This window comes from Equus quagga, chromosome 5, assembly GCF_021613505.1.
Source record: "Equus quagga isolate Etosha38 chromosome 5, UCLA_HA_Equagga_1.0, whole genome shotgun sequence".
NCBI classification, from domain to species: Eukaryota; Metazoa; Chordata; class Mammalia; order Perissodactyla; family Equidae; genus Equus; species Equus quagga.
Window position 1 is genome coordinate 34,205,851 of NC_060271.1, and position 25,480 is coordinate 34,231,330.

At 48.5% G+C, this 25,480-nt stretch overlaps 1 protein-coding gene across 2 annotated transcripts; it reads left to right on the plus strand.

Annotated features, from left to right (window-relative positions):
• The first annotated feature begins 277 nt into the window (after window positions 1–277).
• PLA2G2A (phospholipase A2 group IIA) lies at window positions 278–4,503 on the plus strand. 2 transcript variants are annotated; one of them, XM_046662759.1, is made up of 5 exons: window positions 278–357; window positions 1,182–1,231; window positions 1,395–1,539; window positions 1,798–1,904; window positions 4,038–4,502. In XM_046662759.1, the coding sequence occupies exons 2-5, from the start codon at window positions 1,192–1,194 to the stop codon at window positions 4,178–4,180; spliced, it is 435 nt and encodes a 144-aa protein (XP_046518715.1). In that variant the 5' UTR covers window positions 278–357; window positions 1,182–1,191; the 3' UTR covers window positions 4,181–4,502. The 2 variants fall into 2 exon arrangements, with proteins under 2 accessions (XP_046518715.1, XP_046518714.1); XM_046662758.1 differs by lacking the exon at window positions 278–357 and adding an exon at window positions 1,032–1,093 and having other exon boundaries at window positions 4,038–4,503.
• The last annotated feature ends 20,977 nt before the right edge of the window (window positions 4,504–25,480 follow it).

Sequence of the window (25,480 nt, forward strand, 5' to 3'; positions counted from 1 at the left end):
GGTCGCAGGGAGGTGACTGGCACTCACGCCCGGAGCCAGTTATGGGAGTTTACTCAGTCAGGAGTGAGGCCTGTGGTAAAGGTTACGAAATAATCTAAAATTTTGGCATCAGCTAGCGGCACGTAAGGTTTTTCCCTTTTCAGCTCTGTCCTGCCAGTTGATGAGGGGAAGAAAAGGGGATTACCCTGGGGCGTGGGCATGCCAAACTGTGAGTCCATGCACTGGCCGCACCCCCATGCCATGCCCCTGCCCTGCCAACCCCCCAGCTCCCAGAGGGAGTGGCTATTTAAGGGGAACTGGAGTTCAGAATACACAAGGCAGTCGCTTGGAAGTATCAACTCTCACGTCCTCTGAGAGGTAAATACCCAGAAATGAGTGCTCCTGGGGGAGTGTAAGATTTCCTGCTCATTGGCTGCCTTTGAGAGTGTCTGGGTTGTGTGTGTGTGTGTGTGTGTGTGTGTGCATGCATATGTAGGCATACTTGAGCAGGAGCACGCATGCACATGATTTGATGTGTACAAGAGGGTATGCGTGCACAAGTGTGTTGTGCAGCTGTGTGAGTGTATCGTACAAAAGGATGTCTGCATTAGTGCATGAGCTCAAGAGTGTGTGTATGTGTGCATACGTGTGTAAATGTGTGCATGTTTGTGCATGTGTATATCTGTAAGGGGCGGGACAGTCTTACAAAGAGAGGGTGCTGCTTTCATTCTGGAGAAAAATATTGGGGACTGGATCCATAGAGGAAATTCCCAAGCCTTGACTCCAGTGTGGGGACAAGTAAGATATGTCTAACGGGGGACACACAACCTATGACGTTGGGAATCTCCCAGTTCGTTGGGACCTTCCAGGAACTCTCAGTCCCCTGAGGGCAGAGGTCTCACTAGTGTATCAGGTGGGGGTAGCGATAGGTCTGAATCCTGCACGTGTGTGAAAATGTTCATTCAGCAGAGCTGGGAGGGGTCAGGAAGTCGTGCATGTGCACACTTCTTGTGTACCCTGTGTGTGACGAAAGTAGTCACTCTGGCCCCCGCCTGGGATGGAGGAGCATGTCTGAACATTGCCTTGAAGAGTCCCTTCTCTGGGGTTGTCGAGGGTGAGCAGGAGAGCAAGGGACCAGGGCAGAAGCTGGCACCACCTGGGAGAAGAGTCTAGGTCAATCCATCTGCCTTTCTCCCACACAGAGCTGTCGACATGAAGACCCTCCTGCTGTTGGCGGTGATCATGGCCTTTGGTAAGAGATGACCCTGACCTCTGGCCACAAAGGGGCAGCCCAGGGAGGGAAGCCCTCCTGTTTCCGTTCCCATTGCAGGAGGCTCTCTCTCAGTAGGAAGAAGGAGAGGCTGAGAGGGAGGACACAGTGCCTTAGGCCCCATCACCACGTGATTTCCTTCTAGGCCTGCTGCAGGTCCAGGGCCATTTGCTGGATTTCCGGAAAATGATCCGGTTGATGACAGGAAAGGAAGCTACATCCAGTTATGGCTTCTACGGTTGCCACTGTGGTGTGGGCGGCAAAGGATCCCCCAAGGATGCAACAGATCGGTGAGGCCACCCCAGCCCTCCCTTCCCTCTGCCCACTTGTGGCCCAGGCAGGGCCGGGAGCTGCAACGGTAGGACTGGTGCCCCATGGGCACAGGACCCCAGGAGGGCCTGGCTGGAAAAGCAGCCAGCGTGTTAGAAGCTCTGCTCTAGACTATCCCAAAGTCACTGGGTCTCTGCCCAGGGTCAAGGGGGTGAGACCATGCACCAGGCTCCCTGGAGCTGTGACAGGGCAGCCCCAATAGGATGTTCTCGTCACAGGTGCTGCGTTGCCCATGACTGTTGCTACTATCGTCTGCAGAAACGTGGGTGTGGTACCAAACTTCTGAACTACAAATTTTCTTACCGCGGGGGCAAGATCATCTGCGGTAAGAAAGACTTCTGCACCTCCACCCAGTCTCCTTCATTCGTGTCGCTGAGTGTCCACTGTGCTGGGCACCATGCTGGGCACCAGAGACAGAGTTCCAAAGGGACAGAGTTCCTGCCCCTAGGAGCTCATAGTTGAATGGGAAGTAAAGAAAATGAAAACACAGCATGATAGACTCCAATAGGAAGTAAGCAAACTGGCGGAGCCTGGACACAGGCTGAGGTTCGAGGAAGGCTCCAGAAAGTGGTAACATCCAAGCTGAGTCCTAAAGGCTGTGCAGGAGTCAGGGAAGAGGAGGATTTGGGGCAATCCAACAAGAGGTCACAGCAGGGTCAAAGGGACCAGAGGGAGTTGTCACAATTCTGTGCTACTGAAGGGAAATGTGAGGAGGAGGAGTGGGGAGGGAGGAAGCTGGAGAGATAGGAAGGGGCTAGACCAAGCCCCGAGGCCATATTGTATTTAAATTTTGTCACAAAGCAGTAGGGAGCTCTTAAGTAAAGGAGTGACAGGACCAGATTTGCATTTTGGAGGACTCTCTCTGGCTGAAGGGTGGATCCAGACAGGATGAAAGGGGGGCCCAGTGAAAAGACCATCGGCATAAGGCAGACAAGAGAAAGAGCCTAACGCGTGACAGTAGTGGTCAGGATGGAAGGGTGGAGAGTGACATTAAGATGCATCTGAGGTAGAATCAGCCAGGCTTGATGACCGGGGGATAAGCAGCTGTTGAGAGGGTACATGAGGTGTGGATGGAACAACTGAGGTACAGATCACAGGAGGGGGGTCTGGTGGGTGAGGGGAGAGGAGTTCCATTTAGAACACGTTGAGTTTAGGAGGCTTCCAGAAGCCCCAGGGAGATGTGCAGGCCGCTGGATGTAGAAACTCACGGCTCCAGAGAGGGATCAGATCGAGACCAGGGGCACAGATTCAGGAGTCAGCAGCAGAGAGCTGACAGTTGGTTGTGCTCACCCATCTGATGTTTAAAGGCCCAGAAAGAAGACAGAGGAGGGATAGTCAGAGAGAGAAAGCTGGAGAACTGAGAGAGAAGGTCAAGGAAGGCAAGGAGCAGATGATTCACAGCAGCCAATTCAACAGCGGAGTCCTCTGGGATAAGGGTTAACAAGGCTCCTTGGGTTTGGAGGCAGGAAAACCATTGAAGACCTCAGGGGGAGCCGTTTCCATGCAGTGGTGAGGGCAAAACCAGATTAGAGTGGATTGGGGAGCAAGTGGGAAGCGGGAAGTGAAGCAGAGGCAGTAAGTATAGACAACTTTCTGGAGAAAGCTTGACTCTGAAGGGGAGGAGTAGGGAGGGCAGATTGGTAGCTGGAAGGGTTTGCTCAGTGCCCCTAGACAGCAGATCCACTGGTGAGATTTTGAGAAAGCATAAGCTCTCGTCCCACAGCCTGAGTTCTTTAAGATCAGAAATTATGTCTCCCCATCATGACCTCTCCACGGGGTCATGTATCCTTGGAGGCCTTTGAGTTGCAAGCAACAAGATGCCCAACTCAAGCAGCCTTGGATAATGGGGAAGTCTGACTCTCATAGAACAGAAGCCTGGAAGAGGGCAGTGCCAGGGCTGGGACAGCCTCTCAACTGTGTCGTCAAACACCCAGCCTCTTCCCAACCTTCTGCTCTGCCGTGTTGGCCATGTGATGCCAAGACACACGATGTAGCTCCAAGTATCATGGCCTCACCGTACCAAAGAGGCTTTCCCCTTGCACATCTCTTTTTGAGGGAGGAAATGAATGCTCCCGGAAGGCCCCTTCAGACTTCCTCTTTTGGATCATCGGCCAAGGCAAGGTCACGTGCAACCCAGAGGCCAGTCACTGCAAAGGAAGAAAGGATGACCATCCTGGACACATCCGTTAGCAAGAAGAAAGAGACAACGGCTGTCGGGAAAGCCTTTAACAGAGTCTACCAGTGCTTGGCTACTGGTGTCCCCATCAGACTGAGTGTTAGCTTCCTGAGGGCAGGAATTCTGTCTCCCCGTCAGTCAGAAATATCTGGAGCATAGGTGCTTGTCTCAGACTAGAAGTTTCTGGAGGAGAGGGGCTGTGTCTTCTCCCCCAGGGTTCCCACAAGAAGCCGTAGAATATTAACAAACCCTCTTCTGGTGTTCGTTTTCTTATGATTTCAGCAAAACAGGACTCCTGTAGGAGTGAATTGTGTCAATGTGACAAAACAGCCGCCTCGTGTTTTGCAAGAAACCGGAAGACCTATAGTAAAAAGTATCAATACTACAACAACAAGTCATGCAGAGGGAAGACCCCCCGGTGCTGACAGCCCCCGACCCTGGGAGCCTCGCCGCCCAATGCTGTATCCTTCTCCAGCACCCTGCTCCCTGCCCGATCCAAGTTCCCTGGCCATGAAGGAACCACCATCTCCCATCCTAGAGACAAGCCAGGAGCCCTCCCATCCCCAGACAGAAGTCTTCTATCCAGAACAAGGAGCCTAAAGCCTGGCCCTTCTCCCATCCGTGCCTGGCCCTTTCCCTCTGCTCCCTCAGCATTTCCGCTCTCCTCCAAGTCCAGCTTCCTGCTCCGTAGTAGTAGCTACACTCCCAGGAGGCTCTTCTGAATAAAGCAGTTCATTGGCAAACTGTGTGTGTGTGTGTGTGTGTGTGCACTGCCCCAGGCACTGTTAGTGTGAAAACAAACTGGTACAAGGCCGTATGGCGTAAGGGGTTAAAATCCAGACTCTGGAGTCAGACCGGCTGAGTCAAACCCCCTACATCACCTCCCTAAGCCTTAGTTCTCTCATCCAAACGGAGATAACGTGGGTACCAACTGCATGGGCTTGTTGGAGAATTCAAAGAGAGAAGGAATGTCAAGCACTGGGTCTGGCAGGTCTGCATCTGTCATCATTATTACACGTGGAAGCCAGCCGTCCGCCTCTCCTTCCCTGGGCAAGGGCAGCTCCTGCTGGCCTGTTGGGGGGAAAACAGGAACAACGTTGGTCTTGATGTCCTGGGGAGCTATCGTCCACATCTTCTGCGTGGCACGTTTGTCTCCTGTCTTGCCACTTGGTGAAAGTGGGTTCGTGTAATGCTGGGCACCAGCAGTGCCCTCAGAGCACTATCCCCTCCCCCAGGGCCAGCTTCCTGGGCATGCGACCCGTGCAGAGTCCTGCAGGGCCTCACGCTCGGAAGGATGCCGCATCTGGTTTAATGCTCTGCCCCAGCCATCTCAAAATTCTTAATAAGATGGAATCCCACTTTTTATTTGCACTGGGGCCCACAAATTATGTAGCTGGTTCTACCCTCACCTGAATGCTATTTCCCCTCCTGTCATTCAGGGTTCCGTGGGGATATTTCCACCTGGACCAGCTACAGCCCCACCTGATTCTTCACTACCCATCATCAGGGGTGCTGGGTGTGGACGTCTGCACAAGGCACCTTGCTTAGGGGTGCAGGTGGGAGCTGAACTTTAGTCCACGCACGGCTCAGCAAGCTCTGCGTTCACCCAGAGGCGATGGCTTTCTGTAAGTCATCCTGCCAGAAGGAGTGCCTTTCTCTAATTCTGCACAAAGATGCTTCATTTGCTGGCAGTAGCCCTGATCATGTTTACTGTCACTCACAATAAAAGAAATGAAAATTTAAACTCCCTTGAGATACCATTTTTATCTGTGAGAATAGATCAAACTCCAAAAGTGTGACAACGAGCTCTAGCGGCCAGGCCGCATGGGGAAACCGTCACTGTCATAGGTAGCTGGCAGGAGGCCAGAAGGCCCACAGGTGGCAAACGGGCAACAGCTACCAAAATTATAAACGCCTTTCTCCTTTGGCTCAATGACCGCACTTCTGGAAATTTACCCTATGCTTGCACACACACACACAAGCACATGCACAGTGATTCGTGAGCAAGTTTTTCATTGCCACATTGTTCTGAATTGGGTTGGAAATAATCCCAATGACCATGTAGAGAGGACTAGTTAGAGAAACAATGATACCACCTCAAGATGAAACACACTACATCTGTTTAATGAGGGAAGCTTCGTCTGTTGCCATATAGAAAATCTCCAGGACGTGGCGGCAAGTGAAAAGAACACAAGGGAGCACGGTATAAACCATGTGCCACGTTCCTGTCGGAAAGGGCAGAAATGCGGATATGTGTTTGCCAATATTGCCATAAACACTTAGAGAACACACAAGAAGTTAATTAAAATGGTTACCTATGTAAGGAGCAGGGCTGGCAGGAAAATGCAGCGGGCACAGATGAGATGAGAGGGAGATTTCTCAATATATAATTTTTCTTAGTCCTCTAATGTATTTCTTATTCAAAAGAAAATTAGCGTAATCAAGCACACACAAACATTCCTCTCCCTGAGACAGATGCTAATTCTCAGAGACAATATAGTCTAATCCCAGGACTGGGGAACCAAGCTCGCCAGCCAAATCTATCCACTGCCTGTTTTTATACCGCTTAGGAGCTAAGAATGGTTTTTACATTTTTAAATAGTTGGAAAAAAAAACAAAAGAAGAAGAAGACTTTGGGACACATTAAAATGGTATGAAGTTTACATTTTAGCGGCAATAAATAGAGTTTTATCGTAACACAACGATGATCTTTGGTTTGCATGCTGTCTATGACTGCCTCGATGCTACGACAGCAGAATTGAATGGTTGTGACAGAGAAGGTAAGGCCTTTTACAGGAAGAGTTTGCGGATCCCTGGTCTAAGCCAGGGCTTCTCAAACTGCCCCTGGGGAAGGACTGGTTCTCGTTGTCTCTGATCTGCCTCAGATCACCACTTTTGCAAAATAAAAGACAACCCAAATGTAAAATACAATACGAACCCAAAGGTTTTATTATTCCATTCAATGAACATAAAATTACTCTAAGTTGCTTTGAAGTTTCTAGAGACTTTCAATCTCTGTATGTACCTCACCCTGGATGGAAACAGTTCACAGAGACACTCGCCCTTGGACCCCACTTTGGAAACACTGGTCCGACCCATATGGAGGAAAGACAAATGCTCTTAATGATTTCATAAGCAGCAACGTGTTTCTGTCCTTAAGGTAAGCACCACTATTCCTGGGTAGGCAGAATTGCTTCCTTTCCCCTATCGACCCTTCAGGACCCGCTGGAGTGAGGATGGGACCACATTACTCCTCAGTGATGGCGCTTCAGCTTCAGAAGAGGTGCTCTGAACCGCCCTTTGAAGAAAGCCACAATTAAGTGTTTGACAAAGCCTCTTCTTTCCTTCTGCCTTGATCTAGGGGAAGAGAGAGGCAGCGACTGACAAACTCTGTTACAGCTCTCCCTCTAGCGAAGACTTTGCTCTTCCTAATTGAATATTCTTCCAAGAATATTCTCAGGGCGAGTCTTTATGTGCAAAATCTTCGAGGCCTTCAATTTCTAAGAACATTCCCTTTATACCTCACATTGTATAACAACTTGAAAGGACACAATATTCTAGGTTCAATTGTTTTCTATTATACCTTAGAAATATTCCTCCGTTTTCTTCTTGCTTTCAACGTTGCTGATGAAAAGTCTGATATTAATCTGCCTCCTAATCGTTGGTTGGTTGTCTGCTTCTCCTTCATCTTTAGAATTTTTCTCAGTCTTTGATGTTCTTAACTTTCACTACAACGTGTCCAGTCGTCAGTTTTTCCTTATCTGTCCTGTGTGCGTTCTTATGTCTTTTCATCTTTCTTTAAGTACAAGAATTTCATATTCATTATTTCTTTGAATATTTCCCTCCATTTTCCCTCTCCTTCTGGGACTTCTATTATCTGCACGTGGGCACATTTATCCTCCATATCTCTTCAATTTTTTCCCCCATTTTCTCTATACACTTTCTCCCATGAGGATTTCTCAATCGATGCCCCTAACTCCCCGTGTCATTCTTCAGCTGGCCATCCCATCTCAACAGTTACATTCTTCATAACTAACATTTACACTTAGGGTATTTTTTAGCGATTTCTTATTCTTGGCTTGTAATGCTAATATCTTCCCTTATCTATATATGTATATTTAACATGCTTATTTTCAGTTCTCGTTCATCCATTCTAACAATTCTATTTCACATGGTATATGCAATCAAGTATATTTCCTTTTTTCCTAGTGGGCATAGTCCGTATGCCTCACGGTGAATTTAGAGAGAGGGGAGGGGATGAGTCTTAGATTTCATGATTGTCAATTGCTGCCCCCACAGGCAGGTGCTCTGGTCAGATAGCACCTGAGAAGCATTAGACACCTGAGAAGCAGCCACACTGGCAAGAAGCCGCACCCCAGGTTCAAGTCGGCCGCCCCTGGGATTGGAGGTGCAGTGGAAAAGGAGGTAGTGAAGGATGAGATGAAAGAATGAGTGCCTGAGGGTCGCTGAGCAGCCTGGATTATTTTCAACAATTCCTCACTGCAGCAGGTTTTTGGACAGTCCTAATATTATCTCCAGAACTTGAGCATCTTACTTCTGGCTTCTGGGATGAAGAGGCAAAGGGAGAGGAAGGAGAGAATTTAAGAAGCTTCCTCCCAACCTATCCAGTCTTTGCCAGAACGAGCCATCCTCTGCTCCAGGGCACAGCCAGCTCCTTCTCCCGACAGCCACACCCAGCCTTCGAGATCAGCTGCATATTTCCTGCAGGACGCTGCACGGGCCCTTCGGTTTGTTCTTCAAATCCAAGCCTCTCCCTTGGATTTGTAGGTTTTCCAGACTGGTTTTGGCAAAGGGAGCCAGCGGTCTTTGCCAGTTTGCAATCTTGGCAGAAGAAAAGGGGAAATATATAGCAGAGTATCTTGTGAGTAATTTAAAAGCACACACGCGGAGACACTACATATTTCTCATGGAACCATATATTTAAATAAAAATGAAGGATAAATCGATAGCGGAGCTGGAGAATGAAGGAGAAAAATGTATAAAGCAAAACCAATGTCTTACATAAACCAGTGATAACAGTGTGCCCTGAGGAGAAGCCGTGGTGTAATGGGTTAAGCAATTGGTCAATTCTAAATGCATTTATCTTTTGACGCAGCAACTGCACTTCTGGAAATTTACCTATAAATGCACAGACACACACACACAGTGATGCATGAGCAGCGTATAAGGGACAGAAAATTCAAACCCAGAGCTGTCTCGATCCAAAGTCTGTTCTTTCAACTGCCCATGATGTTAGAAAGCTTGACTGGAATGTCAGTGTGAGTGCCCACTGACACACCGGCCGGCTAGGCCTCTGGGTCCTCATTTATACAATCTAGCCAGAATGAAATGCCCATTTCCCAATTATTGCTATCTCTGGGCTATGTTAACAGAGACCATACAGAATCTGAAAATCATTCTTATTTTGCTTTTGCCCTCAGTTTTATGATGGAGTTGAACTGGTGGATCCTGCCTGATCACCAGAAGAATAAAGTCAGGTTCCTGCTGAGTGGCAGGAAGGTGATGCCCTGAGCCTGAAATCTTCTATACATGACGCGATGGGACGTTAATTAAGTAGATGCATGAGTGAGTGGTGTTGTGGGAGCAACTTGAGGATAGAAACTACATCTAGTTCACCATAAGCTCGGGGCCTGGCCTGGATGCAGCAACCGCTGAGGCTCCAGGACACAGGTCCTAGAGAATCTGGGGAGACCCAGAAACAGCGCCTAGCACAGTCTAACCCCGGAGCCACTCGGATCCACTTGTGCTCTCCCATCCCGCCCAGCTTCCACGCTACAGCACGGTGCCACTGTTATCTCGTGATAACAAGATGCCCTCGCTTCCACACTGAGAGGGAGGTACAAGGTCAATGGGTCACAGAGTCTTCTCCAAGATCCAATCCAGATCTAAAAGATTTTATCAAAAAGGTTAGTGAGGGGCTGCCCTGTGGCCGAGTGTTTAAGTCCGCGCGCTCTGCTTCTGCAGCCCAGGGTTTCATGGGTTCAGATCCTGGGTGCGGACATGGCACCACTCGTCAGGCCATGCTGAGGCGGCGTCCCACATGCCACAACTAGAAGGACCCACAACTAAAATATATACAACCATGTACCAGGGGGCTTTGGGGAGAAAAAAGGAAAAATAAAACCTTTAAAAAAAAAAAGGTTAGTGAAATAGCCACAGTCCCCACTGCTTTAGCCGCTTCTAAGGTCTTAGCTGATACTCATCATCTCCTTCCTCCCACACCCATCTCAGATTTCCTTCATTCTCCGCCCACACTTTGGCTCATTTCTTGTTCCTATGGCATACGTCACCTTCACTCAAGAGGATAGACCTGGGCGAGTGACCCACACAGGTCCTGGAAGTGACTCAGGGCCATTTGGGCAAGGACATTCCAGAGTCACAGGCTCCCTGATCGTGGTCTGGAAGGGGGACCCCAGGCTGCAGGCAGGAACACCCCAAAGGCCAGCAGAGTCCTCGCCCCAGGCCAGGGGCCCTGGCGACCCACGTCTAAGAATGGTACTGCCACCCGTCTTGGCTCAAGAAACTCTGAGATTGGACTCTTGGAGAAAAGGATTTGTCCCAAAGAAGAGGCTCTTTCAGGAAAGGCTAAATCTTTAGGGGAAAAAACCATCCTTTTTTCTAGTCACCTCCCAGGAGCACATCTTCCCTTTACTTCCATGACTCTTATTTGGCCAGTGAAGTGATGAGGCTGTTGCTGGTCTCTGAAGACCTTGAAAATTGAATTGAGACCATCTGAGCTTCCCACATTTAGTTCAAACGTAGCCCGGGAGAGTTTTCAATGGCAAAACTACTGGTGAATTCCATTCCCTACGGGAAATAAATCACATCCACCACTTATGCGGTGTGGACGAGATGAAAGAGCCAGCTGGCTGACTGAGGGACTTTCCCACTTTTCAGCTGGGTCACGGCCCGGGAGTAACTTCCATCCAAACGAGAGCGTGGTGGAGAAAGCTACTCCGAAGCCAGGATATTGACAACAGCCGCGAAAGCTGTGTCTCAACAACTCCCATCTACCAGCACTTACTTTGTGGCAGGTCCTGGGCCAAGTATTTTAAATGCATTTTCTCATTCAATCCTCTTAACGATCCTACGAGGTAGAGAACATTGCTATTCCCACTTTCCATTCATTCATTCAACAGGATACTTATTGAGAACTTTTAATGTTCCAGGCGCAGAACTAGACATTAAGAATCCAGCAAAAGCCAGACCGCCAGTGTCCCTGCCTCTCCGCACTTACAAGCCACAGGGAGGAGCCAGCTGCAGCCAAGAAACAAATTACAAGGGAAAAGAAGATAGCAGTAAATAATATAAAGAAAATAAAATAGGAGAATAGGAGAGGGTAGGGGGAAGACAGGTACGTGTTTTAGATAGAGTGGCCAGGGAAGGTGCTGCATAGGAGAGGGCATTTGAAGTGAGATCATGCATGACAGCAAGGGGTCAGCTCTAAGATGATCAAAAGAAAATCAGTCCAAGGGGGAGAACAGCTAAGGCAAGGGCACAGAGGCAGGACTGAGCTTGATGTAGTTGAGGATAGAAAGAAGGAAATTGAAGTACAGAACAATACCAGAAAGAACCAAAAGAAGGTGCAGTTAGCAAGCAGGAGAGCATAGGAAATGAAATCAAGGCTGCTTAATCTTGCCTGGAATCTCTTCTCAGGCAGATAAGAAGGGAAAAAAAGAAAGAAGAAGAAAACTCCTAGGTATCTGGAATAAAATATGGAAAGAGATGTACACCTACCTGGTGGCTTTGGGAAATAATAATTATAGTAATAGTAACAATAATAATAATAATAATAATAATAAGCTTGTGCCTCTGGATCAAACCATACCTGAAAGCCTCTTGTATTTTCCTTACACAAGTCAACAGATTTCTTTTATTGTTTAAAGCAGTTTGAGTTGGAGTTTTGTTACTTGCATTAAAAACATCCCAAATGATTTGTATACATTCTTATGTTTACTATTTTTCAGCTTCTCTGATGAAGTAACTATTGTTAACTCCACTGTATAAATGGGGAACAGAGAATGAAAAAGGTCAAATGATTAAAACAAATTCTTACTTAGTGAATGGCAATTGGGATTCCAACTCAGAGCTCCAAAGACTGAGCTCCTAATCCCTATGATACATCAGCTCTATGAAACCATGGCAACAGGTCTTCCACTAAGCCTGAACCTCAGAATCTCTCCACACCCCAGCCAGTCATGTGGAAGGATGGAAGAGAGAGCCAGGAAGTCTACACCAGCCAGGAAAAGAGACGAGAGCACCACTCCCGTGTGCCTAACCTTTTTATTTTAAACTTTTGACTTTTGAACATTTCTAACATATACAATGTAAACAAAATCACATAACGAACTCCTCTGCACCCATCCTCCAGCTTCAACAGTAATCCACATTCTGGCTTCTTTCATCATCTGTGCTTCCACCCACTCTGTATCTCCACTCAGTTAACATCATCATCATTATTATTTATAGCTCGTTCTTAGAGGTAAAACAGACACATGTTGAAATACACAAATCTCAGCTGGACAGGTTTACCAAACCGATGGATACACCCTCATAACCCACATGCCATCACAGTGTAGAACATTGCCCTCTCCCAGAAAGCTCCCCCGCGTCTCTCCCCAGTCAGTCCTCCTGTCTGGGTGGATTCGTCTGCCAGGGCTGCCATAACACAGCTCCACAGAAGGGGTGGTCTAAACGGCAGGAACCTACTTTCTTATAATTCAGAAGGCTGGGAGTCCAAGATCAAGGCGTCAGCAGGCTGGTTTCTTCCCCTTGGCTTGCATAAGGCCATCTCCTCCCTGTGTCTTCACACCGTCTTCCCTCTGTGCCCTAACTTCCTCTTCTTATAAGGACACCAGTCAGGTTGAATTAGGACTCACCCTAATGACCTCATTTTACTTTAATTACCTCTTTAAAGACCCTCTCTCCGAACATAGTCACATTCTGAGGTACTGGGGCTTACAATTTCAACACGCGGATCTGGGGGGACACAAGTCAGCCCATATCACTGGGGAACCCGCTGTTCCAATTATTTTCACATTAGACTGGTTTGCCTGCTTTAGAACTTCCTGTAAATAGAATCATAGATGGTGTGTCCTCTTTTATGTCTGGCTGATTCCGTTCAGCATAATAACAACGAGATTCATTCGCAGCCGTGTGTCAGTAATTTGCTCTTTATTGCTGAGCAGCATTCCATAGTGGGCATCACTACAATTGTTTATCCAGTCTCCTGATGATGGACAATCGGGCTGTTTCCAGTTTGGGGATATTTTGAATAAAACTGCTCTGAACATTCTTTTTTTTTTTTTTTTTTGAAAGATTGGCACCTGAGCTAACAACTGTTGCCCATATATTTTTTTTCTCCCCAAATCCCCCCAGTACATAATTGTATATTTTAGTTGTGGGTCCCTCTAGTTGTGGCAAGTGGGATGCCGCCTCAGTGTGGCCTGACGAGCGGTGCCATGTCCACGCCCAGGATCCAAAGGAGTGAAACCCTGGGCCACCGAAGTGGAGAGCACGAACTTAACCACTTGGCCATGGGGTCAGCCCATGAACATTCTGATACATAAGTTTTCGCTTCCCTCGATTGAGTATCTAGGAGTGGGTTAAAGGGTAGAGGTACGTTTAATTTTACAAGGACCAGTCAAAACATTTTTCCAAAGCATCTGTCCCATTTTCCATCCCCACCAGCAATGTACGAGAGTTCCTGTTGCCTGACCTTCTGCGCTTAACATTTTATGGTCAATGATCCCACCCACTAGCAAACATGGCTCAGATGGCGTCCTAGAATCTCACCAGTCCAGAGCAACCCCTCCAGTGACAACCTTGGAGATGCCCCTGTCAGTCTCCCTTCCAATGAGAACCCGTTTGAGGGGTGTAGTTGGTGGGCAGCCCCCACGCTCCTGTACCTTTGGGATCTGCCACCTGTTCATGACAAAGCCGTGTGCGCCTGAACTGTTCCCATGACTCAGCGTGACAGGGGCCTGGATCCAGGCCACCCTTCCTCTTGCAGGACCCTCCAATGGGCATCCTTCCTTTGGGGCTCCCACCAGCCTCTCTGAGACTCCTCAGAACTGCCCTGCGGCTCCCCATCCACTCCTCCTTCTTTCCTCCTCTCCTGTCAGAGGTGTCAGACCTGTTCATGATCTGAACGCCCTCTCTCCCCACTCCTCTCCTTCTCTTTCCCATTATCTTTCAGAGCTGTTTCCCCCAGGACATTTCCTTCACATCCAACTCCATCTTGGCATGGCTTCCAGAAGACCTAAGGCACACACCTGCTCTCAGGAGGAAAGCAAAAAGAGGAGTGGAGAAAACGGGGAGAGTTTTAAAGCTTCTTCTACCCAAGAAGCCTATAGGTCCCCACTTTTCATCCTTCTTTTAGCTAACCAAAAAATAAAACTAACAATGAGGTGCTCAAGATTGTGATATCTGTCAAGAAGGAACCAAACAGGATGATACGGGAAAGAGTAAAGAGCTGAGGGAGGAAGCTGCTGTAAATTGGGTAGAAATGGAAGGGCTCTCTGGGGAGGCGATATTTGAGCCAGAAACTCAGAGATGAGAAAAAGCCACTGTGAAAGAACATTCTAGGCTTTGAGCTTAGAACATCCCATTCCAGGAACAGCAAAAGATCAGAGGGGCTGGAGTGAAGTGGGCCAAGGGGAGCTCTGTTTCTCACTGCTTTGTTCCCCACTGAACCGTGAGACCCCACGATAGTGCCTGACACACAATAGGTTCTTGAATAAATATTTGTGGAATGAATGAGTAAATGAAGGAAATGCATGAAATGCATGCCCTTGGCACACCTCTCACTCCCCCGTTTACATGCATGCACACATTACCACGGGATTGCTTTATTTCAAAGACAAGTGCAACATGACGGATGGCTAAGGGAGTGGATCTAGAAACAGTGCAGGACTGGGGCCCCATGCGGAAAACTTTGCACTCCATCCCCAACAACCTCCCAGGAAGCAGGGCCAGGGCCAGGTAAACATGGTTCAGCCTGACTTTGGCCTTTCTGTTCTTGGGTGGGGCCGCATCCTGCCTCTGGGTGGAGAGGCTGGGGGACCGAGAGTCTGGGTTGTGCAGAAACAAGCAAGTGGAGGAGAGGAAGCCCTCGTCCTGGAAAAAGGCTGGAGGGAAGAGGAGGCCCCCAGCAGGGGGGGACCAGCTTTGCACACAAGGCACTGGGGAAGGTGCACATCATTTCGTTGTAGGTGCAGAGGTTGCCAAGGAAACAGTAGGCAGCCTCCTTGTCTCAGTCACAGGCTGCTTCCTAGCAGAAGGCATCTTTCACCGAAACCACGGAAAACAGACATGAGAGAAGGGGAAAGACACGGGGTCGCATTCTATACTGAACACCTCCGGGACATACAGAGGAAGGAGTAGACTCAGGCCCCCCCCTCTGGGGCCTCTGACCAGTGAGGACACTCAATACCTCCCCTCTGGACCTCCCAATCAAGTGGAGGGCAACACAGTCCCTGGCTTCAGGGAGCACTCAGTCTGATGGAGGAGACAGTCTCTGTCTCTAAGAATCCGCAAGTCTGATGGTGGAGACACCGTCCCAGCTTTAGGGGAGCTCCCAGCCTGATGGCAGGCAGCCCCTGTTCTGAAGGAGCTCTTGATCTGATGGGAGAGACTGGATCCACACCCTCAGGGAACACACAGTCCCTGACCAGGGGGAGCCCTAGAGGTCAGGAACACTCAAAACCGAGCTCAGGGCTCCATCCTCAGAGACCCTAAGTTATCTGTCTCAGACTGAGCAGCCCCCTGCAGCAACCTCTCAACCTCTTTCTGCCGCCCTTCACAATCGGACTTTCTAAAAAATGTGCCTACGTTCACTGTCTCCATTTCCTCAGCTTCCCCTCGCTCTCGATCCACAGCAGCCCGCTTCATCCGCACCAACCATAAGCACCGCACTGACCAAGGTCCCCAGTGGTCTCCAGGTCTCCGCCTTCAGGAAGCCCTCTCCATCAGTGTCCTACTGGAGCTCTCTGCTAGCACCACTCTTCTAACACCATCCGACACCTCCTGCTTCTTGAAACCTTCCACCTGTTGACTTCCAGGACACTGCTCCTTCTTGTTTTCCTTCTACTTCCTGGTTTTTCCTTCTGCGCTCCTTTCTGAGCGCTTAAACATGAAATGGGCAATCTCTTTCAACTCTCAGTGGATAAGTCTCCAATCTAGGGGTCCTCAGCCCCGACCCTCCCGTGAGCCACAGGTGCATACCTCCAGCTGCCACTGGACTTCTCCTCCTGGGTGTCCCACAAGCCCCTGCATTCAATATGTCCCCACCGGAACTGCTCTTTCTCCATCTAAGACCTCCTCCTGTGGTCCTGACCTCAGCCGGAGGCACCACCATCTCCACCCCATCTCCACCCAACCACCCAAGCTGAAAGCATGCTCCTCGCTTAGCAACCCTCTCACTCTCCTTCACATCTGGCAGTCACAGGTACCGCCGGTTCCGCCTGCTAAGTACCTGTCAGGCCCATCTTCTTCCCTTCCCATCATCACTGCCCTGAGAAATTGAATTTTAACTCTGATTTAATTTTAATTAATTTACGTTTAAATAGATACACATGGTTAGTGGCTACCATATCAGACAGCGTATGCCTAGAGTCTACACTGCAGGCTGCCCTACATCTTGGTCCTCCTGTAGTTTCAGCATCCAGCACAGGGCAGGTATCAACAAGCGTTTGCTGAATGCCTAAAGGATACAAGAGTCAACAGCATGCGCTGAGCTCTCACTGCACTCGGAGCTCCTGCTGGAATGTCATCTCCTGAAGCCAGGAGTTGCTGTTCCCTGCTGTATCCTCAGTGCCTAGAGCAGAATCTGGCAAATGTTTCAATATTCTGCAATATTAAAAGTGTCCTCATGCATATAAGGGTCCTTTAGGAGAATTACCTTTCTGAGTGACTGGGGGCTTTTCTTTCTCCTTTTTGTTAGTTATCACTCCTTCTTGTTGTGTTGTAGACCAAGTCTGCACAATTTCCACCTTTTTTTAAAATTAATTGATGGTTTCTTGAGACCTGATGTATGGTCTGTCTTTGGTTACATCCGAGACACACTTCACTAGAAGGAATAGCCTTATTTACAGGGCATAGAATTAAACCTGTTAGATTCTTTACACAAGCATTCAATAAACATTTATTGAGCATTTATTACGATCCAGCACTGTTCCAGGTACTCAGAACACATCAGATAAAACAGGTGTCTGGCAAAGGTCCCTGCCCTGGGGTGGCGGGGGTGGGGGGGGAGGGAGGAGATAGTCTGTGAACAATAAACATAATTAATAAGTAAATTATATGGTATGTTAGAAGGTGATAAATGCTCCGGAAAAACAAAAAGTGCAGCAGGTTAAGAGGAACAGAGGCAGCGGAGGAGTTGTAATCGTAAATGGTGGGGGGGGCCTCACTGAGAAAGTGACATTTGAACAAAGAACTGAAGGATGTGAGGGTGTCTGCCATGCAGATATCCAGGGGAAGAACCTGCCAGGCAGAGGGAGCAACCAAGACTGAGGCCCCAGAGCAGGGGTGCAGCTGGCATGTTGCAGGACCAGCCAGGAGACCAGAATGGCTGGAGCAGAGTGAGGAAGAAGTGTACAGGAGAGGAGCAGGGCGTTGGAGCATCAGGGCCCTGTGGCCATGGTGAGATTTTGTCTTTTACTCTCAGATGAGTGGGGACGCCCTGCAACTTTTCGAGCAAAGTGAGATGATGTGACTTACAGGTAACATGAGCACTCTGGCCGATGTGCGGAGAAGAGACTGTAGGAAGCAGAGGCAGAAACAGGGAGGAAGGGAGCCATACAGGTGAGAAGTCATACAGGTGAGGGATGCTGGTGGCTCAGACAGGGCGGTAGCCGTGGAGGCACTGAGAGGTGGTCAGTTTCTGGAAATAATTTGAAAGACAGTCAGCAGGACTTCTTAACAGATTGGATAAGGGCCGTGAGGAGCCAAGGATGACGCCAAGGTTTTCAGCCTGAGCACCTGGAAGTAGAAATTGCCATCAACTGAGACGGGAGACTGAGTGAAGCAGCTCTCTGGGCAGGTCAGGAGCTCCCTGGCGGCCGTGCTGGGTATGAGATGCCTATTAGACTCCCACGTAGAGATGTCGAGTAGACAGTTGACTAAATGCATCTCCTGTGGGTGGGGCTGCAGATATAAACTTGAGAGTCATCAGCCAAAGGATGGTATGTAAAAGCCATGGGAGCGGTGACACCACTGGGGGAGAGAGTATGAGAAGAGAAGAGGTCCAAAGGCAGCCTGGGGCTCCCCAGGGACAGGCCGGGAAGGAAGGTGAGGAGGAACCAGCAAAGCAGACTGAGAAGCAGTAACCTGGGAGTGGGAGGGACCCAGGAGAGGGTGAGGTGCTGGAAACCAAGTACAGAGAAGGGGCCGAGGAGGTGAAGGATCCGCGTGTTAAATGCTGCAACAGGTCCGGGGAGATGAGAAGTGAGAATCAGCCATTGAACCAGCAGTTCGGCCGTCACTGGTGACCTTAGGAAGAGCCGTGAGGTGAGGTGCTGGGGCTGCGACTTATTGATCAGAGAGTGTATCAGTTAAGGTCCCGATGGAAAAGAGGTGGCCCTTCAAGTTGGGTAGCTCTAGGGGAGTTTCGGCAAGAATGTGGGCAGGTGTAGGGAAATCCCAAGGACTGTGGAACCGTGCGGGAGTTGTCACCATCCCCACCCCTGAAACATCAAAGGAAAGAAGCCGCTTCTGGAACCCAGAGAGCGGCGCAGAGAGGGGCCCAGGGGATTAAACGCCCTGACCTCACCCTCCTCCCTCCTCTGACTTCCTGCTGCTCCTCCCTGAGGCCAAACCCTACGGGAATCCAGAGGGCAGGGGGCCTGTAGACACAGCCACAGAGGTCAGCCTCCCGGGATGCAGGCAGGACAGGGAACAGAGCTGGACGGGCAAATGGAACGTATCCAGGACAGAGTGAGTTTGAGAGAATAGTGTTTGAAGCCTTTTCCCAGCGTTTTTAATTCCGTTGTGCCCAATATGTGCAACAGCTGTAAGAGAAAGAAGTACACACTTACGACTTAAAGGAAAGAAAATTTTTTAAGTTAAAAATGATGAGGCCATGAGAAATGTTACATGTTCCTGTGGGATGAATCTTTCAACAGAATGTTTCTAAAGAACAAAGAACAAACATGCAACAAGAGAAGCACACACTGGCCTTAACCAGAAAGAGAAGCCCTGGTCCTCTTACCTCAAACTCTCCTCCCTTTTGATCCACACTCTCCTGGTTTTTCTCTCCCCTCACTGGCCACTCATTCCATCTCCATTGCAGGCCTCCTGCTTTACTTGACCAGAGTCCTGGGGAACCCTCTTCCTAAGTGGAATGTGGACAAAATGGCTGGCACTCAAGCAACCATATTGAATCATGAGGTACAACACTTAGAATAGCAGAGCTGCAAGACAGAGGACACGCAGACCTTGATGACTGTGGACTTACTTTTACACTCAAGATTGCCTACTTCCAGACTTCTTTTCTGTGAGAGAGAAACGAACTTCCATCTTGTTTAAGCCACCATTATTTTTGGTTTCTATCATTCACAGCTGCACCTAATCCTGATACACCACTCCAAACCCAAAGCTGAAAATCCATTCCACATTCTGTTTCCCATTTCATGTTCACGCTCATTGTCCAGCACACTCTATTAGAGGTTCTGCAATAAGTTCAAATGACACCAGAAAGATACTCCAGCAACAAATTCCAACAATAAAGGGCCCTTTATTTGCACATGAACCCTCTCCCATTCAAATTCCCAAGAAGGAATAAAGTCTGAAAATTATCCTAATTCATTTATTTTAAAATAACGATTTTCCCCCCTCATTTTAATGCACCCAGATGCATCTTAAAATCGATGTCATTTTACAGCTGTCTGACGGGTAGCATTTTTGACCGACTTGTGTAAAAACCTTCTGTTGACCACTTCAGATAACATCAAAGAAAAACCAGCATCAAGGTATGTTAGATTAAAGAGAATACGATTCCACCTTGCAAGCTAAAATCCAAGGGAATTACGGTTCAAAGTTATCCTCCCCAATTCCTCATGGGCTCAGGCGCAACTGGAGGATTCAAGACCTCATTTTCCCTTTTATGTTTCTAGTCGGTCCCTACCATCTCAGCCTCTCTCCTAAGGCAGTGGGTCTCCAATTGCAGTGAGCATGAGAATTACCCGGAGAACTTGTGAAAATGAGTTCCAGGACCCTACCCTTAGAGTTTCTGGTTCAGAAGATCTGAGGCGAGGCCTGGGAATTTGCATCTCTAATAAGTTCCCAGGAGATGCTGATGCTGCTGGTCGGGGACCACATTTGGAGCATCACTAGTCTAAGGGCATCTCTCCCCTCGGTTAACCTGCCTGTCTCCCTTTATGTTGTTTCCCTTCTCCAACTGCTCTTGTTCAGGTTGAAAATAAAAAACCTGAGACATGCTTCTCAAATAGTTCTGGCTCCTTTTTTAAGTTCCTGAGCAATCTTGATCCCTAGAGACAAAGTGTGACAAACACAGGCCACTTTAACTGCCTTCTTGATCCTGGAGTCGACAATAATTGAATTGCATCATTTCTCTACCTCACGACAGGTAGAGGGCACGTTATGCTTATAAGAAAAGGGCCCAGGGGCCGGCTCTGTGGCCGAGTGGTTAAGTTCATGTGTTCCGCTGCGGCAGCCCAGGGTTCGGATCCTGGGCGCGGACATGGCACTGCTTGTCAGGCCACATTGAGGCGGCATCCCACATCCCACAACTAGAAGGACATGCACCTAAGATATACAACTGTGTACAAGGGGGATTGGGGAGATAAAAGCAGAAAAAAAAAAAAGAAAAGGGCCCATTACTTTTTTGTTTTTTTTTCTCTGTTAAAAGATCTACCATCTTTCCCTAGGTGAGCCCCATCTTCGGCCATGGCCTGACTTCTGTAATGAATAAATTCAGAGCTAACGTGGGACTTCAAGTGGGATGGACCACAGGCAGACAAGCCATGTAAATCCAAGGCCAATCCTTCTACAGAGGATGTGTCGACCTCGGCACTACTGACATTTAGGCCAGATAATTCTCTGTCGTGGTGGCTGTCCTGGGCATTGCGGGATGTTTAGCAGCATCCCTGGCCTGCACCCCTGGATGCCGGCAGTACCTCCCAGTTGCAACAACCAAATAGATCTCCAGACATTGCCAAATGTCCCCTGGGGGCCAAAATCACCCTTGGCTAAGAACAACCCTCTACGGTTTAGTCCCTTGGCTCTGAGGCCACTCACAACATAAACAGAAAGGAATTTGGGCCACCCATCTGTGCCGACTGTGTAGGCCTTTCATGCGAAAAGCTGAACCCCTCGTGCCCTACAGCAGCGCTTCTCAAAACGTAACATGGCCGAAAATCACCCAGGGAGTCTTGTTAAAAAGCAGATCCTGATTCAGGAGGTCTGGGGTGGCTCCTGCCTGGGTACTCACGGGATGGTCCAACCTAGTCTAGGCGAATCAGAATCTGCATTTTAACAAAATTCCCAGGTGATTTAAATCCCCATTAGCGTTTGAAAAGTGCTGCCCCATAAAAACACACTTGAATTTAGCTGAAGCTACAGTCCTGGCCTGCACACCTGGCTGAGGAAACACAGGTACCGAAGCAAACCATCACGCTGCCCCCAGGCTCTGCAGGACCTGCATCCCAAAGGCCTCTTTTCCCCCCTGAGGAGTCCTTGCCTCCGCTGTGCATGCTGCCGCAGCTCCCGCACCCTCAACATCTGCTAAATCCCCCTGCTACGCAGGGCGCTGTGCTGAGGCCAAGCCCCTCTGTTAAGGGTCACGCTGAAGCAGCCTACACACTAAGGCCTGCATGGCCCACACTTTTGCTGTGTCTCTGCCTGTGAATCTGCCGGTGTCTGCCAGGACTGCCACCTGAAGCTCCGCCCACATGCACACAGCAGCTTGCCTCCAATACGACTTGCGTTTTGCTAATTCTATTCCTTATTTGTTTCTTACATTCCTAGCTGACATTAGATTTGGGTTCTGGAGCCAAGGTCATTAAATAGCACTTTTCCCTTCCCAAGTAGGTAGGTTTTGCCGTGAACCTTCAAATGTGTCTCCTGTTAACACAGATCCGAAAGAATACTTTATCTCGCCTAATTGTAACGTTTTGAAACATTTTAACACAAGTACTGTAGAATTTCAGTCTACCTCTCCTTTGCCACTTATCACTTTCTACATGAGTTAAAGTCATTTCTGCCCCTGCTTATCTCCTTTTCGGGATGACAAACTTGGAGGAGAGGCTACATATCTGATTTGTTTCTGTACCCGGCCAAAACCTTGCACGTAAGACATGCTCAATAAACATTCATTTAATGAGTGATCGTGACTGTTTTTACTAGGCCCCTTGGTCTGTGTTATTATGAATTAAGTAATCCTTCCATTCCTTCTAGCTGCGACATACAGCCTGGTTCTGTGGGTCAGCCGGCCCTGCTCAGACCCCTCCCACAGATGGGAACTCTGAAACTATGGCTTGCAGATCTTGTGCCATATTGTCTAATTCGCTGGTTGATTCTTGCTCGTGTAGCTCATTGCTAGCCTTTTGTTAATGCTTGAAGTCACTTTTATCTCGTTTGCTTTTCATCCGTTCTTGGATCACCTTTGTTCCATTATCTCAGCAGCTAAGGACGTGATTGACAAGTTATTTCAGATCTTGAGCTGAAAATGTTCTCTGTCTAACATCAGAGTATAACAAGGTGGCCCTGGGTAGGAAGGGACACGAAGCTGTTTTAACTGTTGGTGAGGAAAATGAGAAAGGAAGGGACCTGAGCGTGGCTGTGGGTATCTCACACGTGGTGTGACGTGACACTGACCAGCCTAGACTTGGGAAATGTGATGAGGATGATGGTGATGAGGATGACGATGATGATAAGGAGGAAGAAGGGGAGTCAGCAGTATGATTTCTTCCCTGACACTCAAGTATGAGAAATGTCACATTGCTTCAAATTTCCAAATCAAATCAATTTGGTTCCCCTAACTCAGGTTGAGGGCAATTCAAATCATGTTTTGGGGAAATTTTTCCCCCTTCCCTTGAAGTTGTAACTAGTCCTCAGGATTTTTCCAGCCCAAGAACATTTGGGAAAGAGTTTTGGTATGCCACAGCTGTGTTTCCTGGTGGTCCCTTGGCCCATTTGAAAGGCTGGGGCTATACTCTCTCCAAGTCAAGGTTGAGCCCACGGAGCTTTGTTGAGGTTTCCAACCACAGTGCCTGGGGTTCTGCCTCACCTCCATGTACCACCTAGGGACACCCATCCAGGGGTCTTCTGAGCGCAAGTCTATGACATGTGATACGCACCAGCATTTGAATTTGCCAATCTAGGCAACATTAGACACACAGGCGCTGCCCAAATTAGCCCACGGAATTGCAGAATCTCAAGGCCCCCATAGTAACAACTCCATCCTCATCCTACATTTTATTCTTGGTGGAGGAGCCTCAATATCTATTCCCACAATTTCTCCCCAGATTTTTGGTAACATGAATTAGCAAATTCCCTCGATTCTTTCTGGGATAACACTTCTGTTTCTTATTCCAGAAATCCTAAGCTTGAGCCTGCTGTTTATTCACACGTGCATTTGTTCACTGAATACTTAAGTGCCTGCTCTGTGCCAGGCATTGTTCTAGGCACTGGAGATAGAAGAGTGAGCAAGACGAAGTGGTCGCCCTCAAGGAACTCACGTTCTGTTAGAGGAGAACAGAAGAAATAAACAGAGAAACGTGACATATAAAATGTTGGGTGGTGCCAGGTATGATAAACATCTCCATCTTTAATTAACCTAATTCTGTCAAAGCACCCATCCCATGATGAGGCCTCCCCGTTCCTCATCCCCTTTCAATTGTTGTATGTCAGCAACCATCCAGGCCCCCAAACTTTGCCTTTGGTGAGCAGGTAGCTGTTTAGTGACTGTGGGTACCATGGGCAGCCAGCGTGCCTAACCTGGTCCCATCTCTGCCGAGTAACCTATCCCAGATTCCCTGTTTCCCGCAGGGCCTGTTGCCTACAACCTTCTTTCTGGTACCAACTTCCACATCAGTTAAAGATCTTTGTCTGCAAGCTACAGAAACTTATTCTGGCTAACCAAAGCCAAAAAGGAATTTGATGAAAGGAAGCCGGTGACTCGTGAAATAGAAAGAAGAGCTGATCCAGCAGGCTTTGGGAAGTCTCAAGAGCAAGACCTCACGGACAGCCTCTTTAGGACACCAACAGCAGACTCGCTGTGCTCCATCTGCCTTCAGCTAGTGCATTGCTCTGCTGAAGATGTTGAGTCCCGGGACAGAGTCTGATTGGCTGGCTGAGGTCATGTGCCCAACTTTGGGGGTGGGGTCTCATTGTGATTGGCAGTTCTACCAGGACTATATGGAATGAGAGAAGGGAAAATGGGATGATATCAAAGGAAGAAGGGATGCTGAGCAGAGAAAAGCAGTGATGTTCACAGGACTTCTGAGCTCATGGGCCTCTGTACCCACAGCTCCTGCTGCATCTCCCTCCCTGGGGCTGTCTTCAGCTGAACCCTATGACAGCTCCGCTCTGCAGCTCTCCTCGAAGGCCACCCAGGCAGAACGAATTGTGCCCTCCTCTGTAGCTCCCTGGTGCTTTAGTCCACACTTCTGTTATAGCCGCTCACACACTTGTTTATCTGTCTGCTGGAATCAACACCATGTTAGAACCCTAAATGTTTGCTAAACTGAATGTGTTGAATTCTTTTCTCTCTTTGTACGGACTTGGTAACCATTAATTTGCACCTATTTTGGGTATCTCAGGGCAACGGGGGCCTGCTGCTGCTCTGGCAGTTTCTCTCTGACCTCTGGCAGCTTCTTTATTCATGTTGTAAGAGTTTCTGGAAGCACCAGAGCGGCCTTGCTTTGTTTTTGAGATGTTGCTCTTTGTTCTTGCATCTTATCTTGCTGGTTTTTCTTCCTAGGCTTGTCATTTCTCTTTGTTTAAGAGGATCCAATTGTTTTTGTGGGTGTGTTCTGGCTGACAGGGACTCACCCTTGGCGATTCTTAATGCTGACTCCCTGATATCCCCGATGTATCTTCTAACAACTGATGACGGCAACATTCACATCCTTAGATCAAGGCTCTGGGGCTTAGAACAACTATCTCCAGAATTGCCCAAATCCAGGTGAGATTCTTCTGGGTTTTTCTCCGGGAGTAGTTTCAGTGCCACAATTTTACTGAATTGGTTTGGATTCAGTTTTTCTCCCCAATCTCACAACAGTGGGCTCTTCTCCCCACCCCGCTTCCAATTTAATAGGCATTTCTGGATTTACTGTAGGTTGTTCTAGAAATGCCCTCATTTCTGGAAATACTGTAGTGAAGGGAACATGCTCTGTGTCTCGGTAGCATACATTTGCCCTTTGAACACCTTCCTAACAGAACCCAGGTTTCCCTTTGGGGACCCACCCCTTCTCTGTTGAATAGCAATCATCCAGTTGGGTTAATTACTCCCATTCCCCCAGATCCAAGGGTGGGCCCCAAAGGATAAGTCAATCATTTCCATCTTATCTCCTTTGCAATAGATTGTCTTGGGTTGGTCTTCCCAGAACGAAGCTGAAGCCTTTTGTGCAATGACTGTGGGAAACTATGCCTCCTCTTTTTCTCCCAGTGAGAATGAGGAAGTGTGAAGCCCTGGTTGCATGCAGTTGTCTTACAGTCACTAGAGAAGCCAGCTTAAGAAC

Bases quoted from the DNA above. Each gene is read 5' to 3' on its own strand.
- PLA2G2A (XM_046662758.1), top strand. From the start codon at position 1,047: ATGTCTGAACATTGCCTTGAAGAGTCCCTTCTCTGGGGTTGTCGAGG. The intron at 1,232-1,394 runs GTAAGAGATGAC...ATTTCCTTCTAG, and splicing joins GGCGGTGATCATGGCCTTTG to GCCTGCTGCAGGTCCAGGGC. The intron at 1,540-1,797 runs GTGAGGCCACCC...TTCTCGTCACAG, and splicing joins CCCAAGGATGCAACAGATCG to GTGCTGCGTTGCCCATGACT.